Raw genomic sequence first — 12,792 nt, forward strand, 5'->3', positions numbered from 1 at the left:
CAATTTACATACATCACATCATCACGTCTATATCCCTTACGGGGTAGACAGAGCCAACAGTCTTGAGAAGACTGAAAGGCCACGTTCAGCTACCTGGCTTAATAATAGAATTGAGATTCAAATAGTGACAGGCTAACCTGTCGCCTAAAAAAGAATCCCCAGTTTGTAAGCCTATCCCTAATATAATTAACATTATGTACCTATGCATTAAATAAACAAATAGTCCTCTAATTTTATGCAACAAAAGTTTAGTTAAGTAATTCGTAAAAGAATCTGAGTTTTGTCACTGATAATTTAGAGCATTTGAGTTAAAATAACAACACTTCTTAAAAATTATGTTTGTTATTTTTATAAAGAAAAAATTATCTGATTATTTTTAATAATTCTCTGCTTTCTTCGAATACTCAGCTCTTTAGGGTATTTCCTTACCTGTAGAATTTTTAAACTGAATTATCATGTACTTTTCCAAAAACAATGGGTGTAAACTTTAACCGTTTTTCATGTTTTCTTGAGACGCCTTCTTAAGTATTTGAAATTTAATTAGCGTCATAAATGCACTCGCACACGCGCCATCTAGAATATTCTCTGCAACTTCGCTTGAAGGCATATATGTTTTGCCGTTTCTCTTGTTTCAGGCTTTCTAATTTATTATGATGATTAGTGAAAGGGTCATAAACTTTTCACAAATTATGATTAATTCCCTTCTTACCATCCCTCGATTTATATAAATTCTTATTTCGGCGTCGTGTACTGTACAACTTTTATTGACGACTGTCTAAAACAATTTCTTAAAAGGATTAGCATTCATTTTAGAAAAACTAAAGTTAGAATGCTTACCCAAATAAAGTGGGTTTTCTTAGTTCTACGTTATTACCATTTGGGAATTTTACTTACTTATAAATATTCAATTGTCAATGCTAATAGAATAGGACCAGTCCATCTTTTTCTCGTCGAAAGAGATGGACTGGTCCTATTCGTCGTAAAACGCGGCTAAAGAAATAAGCACGTTTATCTAATACATGTTTCCACGGTGGACTGACATCGAAGAAAAAATATGTGAGCTGCTTTTATTTCTGCAAGTTTGTAAATTTTATCAAGGTTCATAAAACTTGGGATTCATGTTTTAGGCGACCTGTCCTCAATTCCATCATTAAGCCGTTCGATGAAAATGACCTGAGTATTTTCGAGATTATTCGCTCTGTCTACTCCATAAGGGACAAAGACGTGATATATGTATGTATTGTATATGAGTATGTAATATTCTAATACAATAGTTATGATATCATTATTTTTTATGCAAAGTTCTCATCATTTATGCAAATCTTCTGATTGACCCGCATTGCAAAAAACATTTCCGCGAATTCTTTAATATTGATAATGTTGTACTTATGTATTCGCAACTTGGATTTGTTTTTTGTTCGTTTGTCGGAAGTAATTTGGCTTATTCAATTTGGGTTCGTATTCCTGGCATTTAGTATTCAGTTGCAGCTTCTTTGGGAAGGAGCCTGGCACCTTTATGACTACGATCCAAGGGTCAAAAGGAGACCCTCCTTATATTGTTTTGTGCGTTGTTATGGGTCAGTAGCATTACGTTTTGAAATTAGAACAGTTTCTTTAATTTCGATTAACTTAAAGGACTATAAACTTATGATTCCTAGCGATACACCTTCCTACCTATCGTAAACTTAATCTCAATGTGGCCTTCGAGTGTTTTTGAGACTGTTGTCTTTGTCTACCCCGTAAGGGATAAAGACGTGATATGTGTTTTAACATTTAACCATACTTTAATAACTGTGTTAAAGTTTCAGTTACTAGAAGTATTTCGTGATATTGTGCAAAAGACAAAGGTATTGTCATAATATAATGCATATTAATATCTAATGCGGTCTGCAATGCGTTCACTCTTCTAGAGACCTAGTACAGTGTGTATCACACAGATCACACTACATTCATCAGTCACTTGAAAGTATCACCAACACTATCTAGGTACGTTCAGGGCGAACAAGTATTTCGACCTTGAGGTACGCCGCGGATATTTTACTTGTATTTTACGCTTTTTCCGCAAATACACACTATATTAATTAAACTTGGCGAATCTTTATGATTTTTTTGCAAAAAATAATAACATCAGTGAGAACATAATCACGTCTTTGGTGTTTTATATACTCGGAAAGCAAATGTAAATGTTGCACATAAACTATGAATAAATAAAACAGGTACTAGTTTCGACACAGCACCATTACCTTACCTGGTTACCTAAAGATAGGCCTAAAACAAGTTTTTCAATAAAGAGAAAATAACAAAATGGAAATGTCGACATGATAATGAGAAACGGGCATTGAACGCTGCGTTATCCTCGAGAGGGCAAAAGGTGGCTTGATATGATAGCTTAGGGCTCCGGCAGTGCGGTCGAGGCCGGGTGCTCGGGAGTGGTGGCGGCGCACGCTCAGCCCATTCAGTATACAATCGCGCGCCTCAAGTGCTGCGCGCACGCATCGTTCACTGCAACCGCTCACTTGTCGTCGTTGAACGTCTTATCGACACCTTCCGGTTCTTCCTGAGGAATTTCGATCGACAGATGCAATCGGCCAAATAAATTACGTACCCCGCGGCGTCAGCGCAAGTAATGTCTTGATTGCGTACGCCACAGACTTCGCGGCGCCCAATGAACCAGCTTTTGTATCCCGCTTCTGTGTCCAAGGAGATAACGTGATGTGACAGCGATCCGTGCAGTGTCAGTGGAATAGTTTTGTGAAAGTGTGCATCAACCGTGAGCAGGCGGCCGGTGCGCCCGGCGCCCAGTGACAATGTTGAATTGCACCGATCTGGAATGTATCCTCCACCACCATCATTACTATGCGCATCTGCATCACATACATCATCTGCAAAATGCTCAGGACTCAGGTAAGTGCCACTTACTATGTAATTAGTATTCCCGGCATCGGAACAATGAAAAAAATCGAAAGAACAATGATCTTGTTTGTTTTAAGAGCGGCCGATGAGTGTTAATGATAACAAATGAGACGAGAGAAATGATCAAGCCCCAGACAATAATTATGTGCGATATTTGGTTCGCACTAAACTATTAGATTGCACTGATTTTGACCTTAGCTAACAATAAACCTGAAATGAGTGCGATTGTTCTCAGAGTATGAAATACAAGGTTCGTTGCAGTAACTTGCAGGTGTTAGAATCAGACATCATGCAACGCACGGCTCGTTGCGAACGTTTTCACTCGCAAACTCGCGACTGAGCCGGGCAACTTTAAAACCTGCCGACGAAGCTGTGTGACGCGAAATTTACGAAATATTTCTACAAACAAATGTCTTCGTTTTCTCTTTCAACTCGTGAATATATTTTGCGTCTTGTAATGACGATGCTCGCATAATGAATTGAGTGATATACGTCGTCTAATTTTTAAAATGCGATTGCTAGTGACGTCTTATACATTAGCCGAGGCGGCATATCCATGTCAATTAGTGAAACTGATATAAAGGCAAATGGGTTTGCTAATGAGTTGATGTAATGAGCGGCAGAGTGAGAAAGCCGTCCCGGTGATGGACGATGATGATACCGTACAACACGTAAATAAAGTATCATTGATTCAGTGAAATTGTTTTCTGTACTATTCAAATCAAACAATTGTGTCAACAAGCATTACGTCTTCATTTATGTTTACATTTTAAATTTTCTTGAGTTTGTTCTTCAATACAATTTAAAATAATTATTTTATATTAAAATAGAGCTACAAATTGTTACCCTTTTAAATTTTATAATATTTATATCGATATATTAGTATTTTCAGACACTTCTGTTTATTCAACTTTTAAACAAAAGTTGTTCTTAAATGTCGATTTCGTCTTACACTTTTCCATCAGTTGGCCATTTTCTGAAAATTCAAAAATGATTATTAGTTGGGTTAAGATTTTAGTTAAATTTACTACAGATAGATAATTTTAACAAGGTCATTAACGAATAAATACCAAAGCAGTATTGCCCTAGTCGTGATATTTCAAATCAAATCATAGTGTCGGTAGTACGGCGTTACATGCTTTAGTGATAGATTCATTCTTCTATTCATTGAATGCCATATTATAATATTTATTCTTGTATAATTATTGGACAATGCCCGTCGCGTGCTTGTTCATAACATTCCCTGCAATCCATAGGTGCATATTGATAAAAACAAAACGCGTACCTACCTAGTTAGATCTACGAAGCACGTATAGTGAGAGGGTTTATACACTTTATACTACCGAAACATCGGTCTCAAGTTCCTCCTTCTTGGGCCTTTGACCTAGGAATCATCAAAACAATAAGCAAAAGGATTTTTCAGGCAGCCATTCTGTCCCTAAATGACTTCAGTGTCTCATTTATCTAACTACATCAATGCTAATATTATTCATTTTAGAGTTTGTTTGTGCGTTTGCTTGTTTGTTTTACGTCAAAACCACTGAACCAATATCCATGATATTTTGCATAAATAGGTATAGTGTGTACGGAGAAGAACTTTCCATGCCGGCGAAGCCGCGGGCAAAATCAAGTATGGAATAAATGTATTATTAATTCTAGCAACCTTCTGTCATTTCTGGGAAACTTTACCTAAGATAATACGAGTAACTCTCATTAAAGACAATTGAAATGACCTAGTATTTCAACGGCTTCGACGATTGCCCGAGAATTCCGGTTCCGACATTTAATTACCTACTCTTTATATATGAACAATCATGCATAAAATACCACGCAATTAATTTTGTCATTACAATCTGAAACTAGTTTTCTACTTGCAAATCTTATCAGATGGCAGTAAGATTCATAAAGTGCACTTTGAATGTAAGCGCTTGTTATGCATTTAAAATTTCAGTCTTTATACTTTGCATCAAAGTGATGATAAATTTATGCACTTTTCATGATCCAAATCGTTTAACCTGATTAAAATATTTTATGTGATAATCTGGTTTTGCCATTGCGTAGATTACTTTTGTCTCTTATTTTAATTCGTATATTGTCCAAAGTTTTATATCTTAACCACAACACAGGATACATAAACATATTATCACGTCTATAACCCTTGCGGGGTAGACAGAGCCAACAGTCTTGAAAGGCTGATAGGCCACGTTCAGCTGTTTGGCTTAATGATAGAATTAAGATTCAAATAGTGATAGGTTGCCAGCCTATCGCCTACATAAAGAGAACCGTGTTTATAACAATATGCCTTAGTCGCCTATTACAACATCCATGAGAAAGGGATGAAATGATCCTATTTTATTTTCAATTGAACCAGGAACCACCGGCACAAGACATGGAGGAAACAATTTTTTTTATAAGATGTATTAAAAATTGTTATTTTTTCTTTGTCCAATGTCTTTATTGTTTTTTAGTATTTAAACACGAAATATGTGAGAGAAGCTATTGAATATGTTGAATACAATTATAGGCTTGTTTGTTTAAACCAAGATGATAACAGGCTCTTATTATATTTGGACCAAATTCTACGTCTATAATGAGACTGATTTGATAATTCATTGTTTGGACTGTGGCGCGATAACATTCGCTTTGCCGGGTTATATACTTATAGTTCTGTATTTTGTATATTGTTAAAATTACGTGTTTATGTCAATTGTTTTAACCCAGTTCAACTATCAGATAACCAATGCGAAATAAATGGCGCATTACTGTAAACTCGACAATCATCACCAACTATTTCAAAGGCGTCAAAACCCAAGCTTATTTCATAACCTTGGCAAATTTTAAAGAATATCAAGTATCATTTAAGTGTTGTTTTTAGCGCACCCCAATTTTTAGTTTAAATTAACGAAGCGGCATTCGTTAATTTACATTAATGTCAATGGTGGCAGTTTACCTGCGCTCGCCTATCGATCTCAAGCTTTATTGCTGGAATGCTCCGTTATTTTAACATTTCATTACAAGAAAACAATTAGGTAATTTACTTTATATTACCTACTTTTTCATTGGATTCTCAGTACAATGAGCAAAACTTATTGACAATACGCTACATATTATCATTTAACAATGCTGTACGTTTTACTACTCACAATTTTTTACTAAAAAAATTTTTATTGCTAAAATTATTTATAAAAGATATGGGTGTAGCGCTCTTTAGTTTTATATACTTACATGTGCATAAAAATATGACAAATCTTAAAATATTAACAAAATCATCAAAGACATTGTGTATATGTAAGATAATCGGATTAAAGGGCTTGAAAGTAACATTTTGGTAGCTTATTATGTTTTAATAACTGTTGTTATGTATGCCCAAATTATTTAAAATGCAGAAACTAGGTTTCTTCGTAAGTATTGTTTTGGTTTTTTGTTTAAAATAAAGAAGTAGAAAAAAAAATTATTCCAAAGACTTATTGATTTGCATATAACAGGTATTGAAACCGTGTTCATTAGGTCTTATGACATAATGTTTTATTACTTATTAAAACCATAAATATTTATAGAATAATATGGATACCGGTGTCAAGTGAAGTCAGGAAATTATATAAAAACGATCGGTAATCGATTATACTAAATTCGAGTTGGGAAGCGGAACGTCGAAATCGAAGGCTACTGAAATCGAGTTTAGCGCACATTTATAGGAAGGGATTTAAGTTTTTTTATAACAATTTTAGGAAAATGGACTTAAGTTTGTACTTGTATTTGAAATTAACTTTATCAATTAATTTTCTTGTTAGTAAAAACTTGAAATATGCACTAAATTATGTAAAAGAAACATTAACTAAATTACAGGTAAGCAGTTTAATAATTGTTTTACATACATCAATTTCTATCTATTTTTAAGGTTAACATAATTTTTTTTAAAAAACAATTAAATGAAATATATTATCAGCCAGTTATCAGTTCGTATCAAATGTCCACAGAAATTCATATATATTAATTCGACTTTTGAAAATATCTACGGTATTATATTATCCGTGTCTCTCCGCCTATATCTATTTATCCGGTAGAAATGATTTGTTGGACATACGGTTTTGCATGTGACCGGAGCCAATTAAAATCGCGTGTCAGCCAATAGATCATTTACTTCAAATTAAATAGTGTGACTTCTAACTAGACGGTAATTGCTATTTCTCTCCGATGCTGATTATTGACAGTGACAAAGTATCATTTTCTTTGGATTTAAACGTAAAATATATATTTTTCACACAAGGAACTAAAGTATTAAAAAAAAATAACTAAAGCTGAGTTATTGTAACTTATAATGTTTATTATGCTTGCTATAGGTACCGATATATTTATAAATATTTAATTTCGCAATGAGAAGTTTTCATAAAACGTTTGAATTGTTTGAATTTTCGCTTACAAAGGCTTTCACTATAATCAAATTTGGATGAACTTCCCCTGCAAAGGTTGCTAAGGTGATACCATAGTCGCTTCGTGTAGAAACCTGGATCTTACTCAAACAAGGTTCATGGTCAAAAAGCACGCCCCGGGCTCCTGTCCAGAGAGGTGACGATGTAACCGGGACTAGAGCTTGGAGAAAGCAGACGTACTTTTGCCTGAATTTGCAAAATAAAATTTCACCGTTTTACCAATTCTATATAAGTACTTGAACACATACCTGTACATAAAAATAAAAAGCTGAACGCGGCCATTCAGTCCTTTCGAACCTGTTTGTTCTGTCAACCCTGCAAGGGATATAGACGTTACAATGTAGGCATGTAATTTTCTATTTCGATTGTTATACCGCTACTCCAAATAATATCTATTCTTTTTTTGTTCTCAAAATATATCTTTTTGCAAAATGATAGCAGTTTGAACGGCACAGGGTCACAAACAAATAAAATTGAGGGGATCACGTGATTTACAACTTATATACCTACTCGTATAAGTAGTAGTAATCTAGATTGTACACTACAGTGAAGTGAAATAACAAGGCCATTATCGATTCATAAGTAGTCTAGTCGGTGGATCGAAAATAAACAGTAAATGAAGTTCTTATGTTAGAAAACTTTTTCGTTGCACATCTTACTAAACAATCTACTTTATTTGTTTGAATTAAGAAAAATACAATTTAAAAATGTGTTCACGGTTGCATCCTATGTGATGTTGCTTCAAACCCCTCGGATCATCTGCATATTCTGGTTGATTTGAGAAATATAAAAATAAACCAAAATACAGTTATCTTATAAATATCAAACGAAGACATAGGTTGTGGTAAGTACTAAAATAAACTAACGTTTTATAATTTAAAATATTTGTACTTAAAAACATGCGTTTTAGTACAAATTATGACGTTACAATAACAATGAAGTACCTACTTAATGTGTTTTTTGCAATTTAATATTTTGAAATATTTTGTTGCTCAATAAGATAAAACTTACCAAATTTATACCAAAACTCTATGCGAACACTTTGTAGATAATTAATAAAGATAAAGAGTATATTTAAAAATGTAAATTAAATTCACTATTAAACATTAGTCCCCGATTTTTATTTAAGTGTTGAAAATAAATAGAGTAATAATTGTGCATTAACATTAATGAACACAAAGGTAGGTAATGTTTGACTGCTATAAAGATTTTATAAATCTTATCACCTTTACGTGTCAAAGCATTCATGCCTTTAGCCGTATTTTTCAAGATATAAAGACCATCCATATTAGTATGTCATAATTTAAATTATTGTTGTTAAAAATTATGACTATGTTTATTGCAAAAATTTTATCAATCAATTCATAATCTTTATACGTATATAAAACGCAAAGGTGACTGACTGATCTATCAACGCACAACCCAAACTACTGGACCGATTAAGCTGAAATTTGACATGCAGATAGTTGCTATGATGAAAGCATCCGCTAAGCAAGGAGCCGCGGGCGCACTCTAGTTATTTATTTTGATTCGACGAAAAGTGTACCTTCCTTATGCTTGCAATAGATAAGGTGTCACAGTGTGTATGTTTTATAACCATATTTTACGTAAGATTCCGTAACATTAAGTTATCGAACGTCCTACATACTTTTACTTTATCTAACACTTGGCACTTTTCGATAAACTCCAATGTGCTAGCGATCTATTTTAAGAATAGTATCGGATTATTTAATTATTTTTTTTTCATTTGAATACTAGCTAAAATGTTACATTAAATTCAATGTTACGTATTTTTTTTTATATATATTCTTAACAGGTAGGTACAATAAAGGAAATAATGACTGAATAAAAACTATCAAAACATAATTAAAACAAATTTCAACTTTTACAGATATGACGAAGGTGATCGGTACTACGAGTACTTTCCTTATTTTGTTCATGGTTCAAATTTAAGATCATTTGTAATTTCGGCAGTTTTTTGTTAGTTCCACGGCTTCTACACTTGCGATTGGGACGCGATAGTAGAGTACAGGTTATGTTGACGTCATGAAGTATGTCCTGTTTTGAATTTTACAAATAAATTTATTTATATAGGTACTATTTTAAAGTTAAATCTATTTCTTCTTCAAAGAATTTCGTAAATTCACACAACGTGCAAAAGCCCTAGTAAAACGGCACTTGATTTATATTTTGTTGCACAGTTTATCTATTCAAGGTATCTTTTGATTTTTTGGTCGATTTTTTAATATATTTGGTTTTTTGTTAGTCTGGAGGTCAAGCTTGTTGTTTTTATGGGACATACGGATATTTGCATTTGTTTATGATCTTTGATTTAAGTAAAAAAATTGCGCAATGTCAAGTTATTTAATCCTTGACATACAACTTATGAACATACAGACGACGTTACTGAAAACAGACTCATAACAAAGACAATATGTTAATTCAGATAATACTTTTTTGAACTATGATAGTTTACGAACTTATCTTGGGCTCTTCAAGAGAATTAAGGCCTCAGTCGACACCAATGCTAAGAAGATCCTGTAAATAATTATAAGGGTATATTTGTGCTACATAACCATTTATTTTTAAAAATAAATACCTGCATTAAATAGGGTATTTTCATAAAAGGTCTCATACTTTTTCAATGACGTATAAATAACTATATAATTATTTATACCAAAATTGGCTTTTAAAGCTTCGCAAATAACAGATGAATGTTTAAACTTTTCAACGTAATTTAACCAAAATTATACTTACTTATTTTATCATTGAGTCACAAATAAATGCCTTTATGTCAAAACTTGAACTTTGTGGCATCTGAAGTGTCAATTTATAGTAATAGGCTATTTATATGTATAATCACCCTTTTGTCCCTTACGAGGTAGACAAAGCCAATACTCTCAAATTACTAAACAATTTCCACAATACAAAACAATAACCACGTTCAGCTATTGTAATATTAAAATAGTGACAGCTTGTCAACCCATCGCCTTAACGAAGAATCTTAAGAGTTATTTTTCCTTGATAGATTTTTACAATCTTCATTTAAAGTGAAGCAGTTGGTACACACTTTTTTTATACTTAGTAACCAGACCACCCTTGCGCAGAAATATTAATGCGAAATCTAAACCTAGTTGACTGTTCATCGAGAGAGATTTATACTATTTATTGATTGATACTACGCGAAATAACCACAACACAAGTGTACCCACCGAGGAACGGGAGTCAATTTGCCTTCACGACCAAATAGCTCATATCCTTTCCTGTTAACTGCTTGATCGTTTAGACGAAATTTGCATCGAATTCGTTACATAACAGCACGTCTAGAAAGGCGTACGCTTCATTGGATGCAGTTTTGTGGGACATAATTGTTTTGACACTGTTAGATATGCTACCGTAACAAGAGTTAAAAACTCTGTCAGTGTTTTTTGTAACATTACAAGTTATGACGTTATACGGCACGCTTTACTAAACGCGTCTTTCAATTGTTTATCAATGAAGTAGGTTAATTCAGCTTCTATAAATATGATTAAGAGAAGAAATTGCGTTAATAAGACTTTATGGCATATTGTGATAGCAGCAATATCTACTACATTTCTTTACCATCTATTATTTTGAAAAATTTAGTTTTTGAATAGAAAAAATCAAATACCTAATTGTAAGGAGACCTAACTTCAAAGAGTCTTTTGGTAAGTTATTTAAATTTAGAACCATTGTTGAATTTTAACTATTTACTTGTAGTATGTGCATCAGTGACCTCAACCATCCTCAAGTAGGAGGTACGTGATGCTTACCTGTTTACTTATGCAACCTGACGCTCTTTGCTTGAGAGACAAATATACTACATACAACGAAACTGTGAGATGCACTTGATAATTATTTAAAGTAAAAAGGTGGAGAAAATTTTGAGATACTTTCTTGATTATAATGTTTATTTTTGTGTTGCATACTGCGTTTAACTCCTTCACTGCAAACGAGCAAAGTAAAAGCCTACTGTCGTCTTCTACAATAATATATCAGAAGATAATTTAGGTTAGACTTTAGAGTTGAACCCATTAGTCGGCATGAAAGAGTAATATTCATTATATTATTATTACGGAGTTACATGACAAATTGAAGATAGTCTTATAATTTGCTGTTAAGTATTGAATTATATAAATATAGTAAAATTGAGAATGTTACAGCCCACAGGCAAATCTGTGAGAAAAATGACAGAAAGAGACAGAAGTTATTAAGTGTGACTGAGTTTAGATGAAGATTGAACAGATAGTATCTTACACAAGTAATCAATATCAACATACAGCAAAATGTTAAGAAAATAAATATGTTAAAACTAAACAAGTGTCTGAATATGTTCAATAAAAAGTTTCAGTAGTCATGTATGGATGCACTGTTCTCTCTGACGCAACCAGCGTTTCTCAACATTTGACACCGTTACGATATTCGTATTCATTGTCTTTTTACGATAGATACAATAAAGAGATATTGTAAAGAAATCTGCGATAAAAGTCGGATAAATCTTAAGCAACTTGTTATTATTTAGAAATGTTGTTACCGCGATTGATATTTCAATAGGTCGTAATTGAGACTTGGTTTTATTTTAGTTATTTATTTTGGATTAAAGTTTTGGTTTTCAAAGAAATGAACTAGTTTTTTTATTTGTTTTAATAAATTCATTGATATTATAAGGTGTAAAGATTTAATTTTCCTACCTCACCTACCTACCTATCAATACTTTATATTTATATCAAGAGTTATTAAACTCTTTTAAAGTTTTATAATTAAATTATAAGTGTACAGTGTATTCTATTAAATAAACTATTCAAAAGTTGCGTTGTTGTATTTGGTGATCTATTTGAAGAATTGTTTATATTTATTGATATAAAACCGTCTAAGTGTGATCGGATTCGCTCACGAATGGTTCCGGACCATTATGTTTTCATTGAAATTATCCAAAAAACAACTTGATATTGCCCAATTTTGTAGCGGTTCTTTATATACTTACATTTTCTTTCCAAATTACAACTTTGTACTAAGCACAGCCTCCGAATAAAACAGAGACGTACATGCCGGAACTATAAGGGTTCCGTTTTCGCCATAAGGCTACGGAACCCCAAAAAGGGCATGTGTCCAGACAATGTTAGTAGTGTCGTTCATTCTATAAATATAAATGAGAAAACCGCTGCGATGTGCCACCGACCGGTTGCATAAACGATTCAATTGTGGCGGCCATGTTACATGGAGATCACGCACTTGACCCTGCCAATTGTTACGTACGTGGGAGGCGATGCCGCTAAATTGATTAAAATTTAATTACATTAAAGGCTGGATGCGAAATTGACGTCATGAAGATCATTTATCAGCAAATGTCTAATCAGTAGTTTTATTTTTTACATGTATGTCTTCTTCTCCTACCTGCCGTTATACCGGTAACGCCCTCACTACTTCT

At 33.2% G+C, this 12,792-nt stretch overlaps 1 protein-coding gene across 2 annotated transcripts in view; it reads left to right on the plus strand.

Annotated features, from left to right (window-relative positions):
* The first annotated feature begins 2,473 nt into the window (after positions 1-2,473).
* Positions 2,474-12,792, plus strand: part of LOC106143241 (uncharacterized) — a 152,372-nt gene continuing 142,053 nt past the window's right edge. Inside the window, exon 1 of one of the 2 annotated variants that reach the window (XM_013345266.2) lies at positions 2,474-2,904. In XM_013345266.2, the coding sequence (XP_013200720.1) occupies positions 2,808-2,904 (97 nt within the window). In that variant the 5' untranslated portion in view covers positions 2,474-2,807. The remainder of the gene's footprint in view (positions 2,905-12,792) is intronic. The other variant, XM_013345264.2, reaches the window with a different exon arrangement.

The sequence above is a fragment of the Amyelois transitella genome, chromosome 9, assembly GCF_032362555.1.
Source record: "Amyelois transitella isolate CPQ chromosome 9, ilAmyTran1.1, whole genome shotgun sequence".
NCBI lineage: Eukaryota > Metazoa > Arthropoda > Insecta > Lepidoptera > Pyralidae > Amyelois > Amyelois transitella.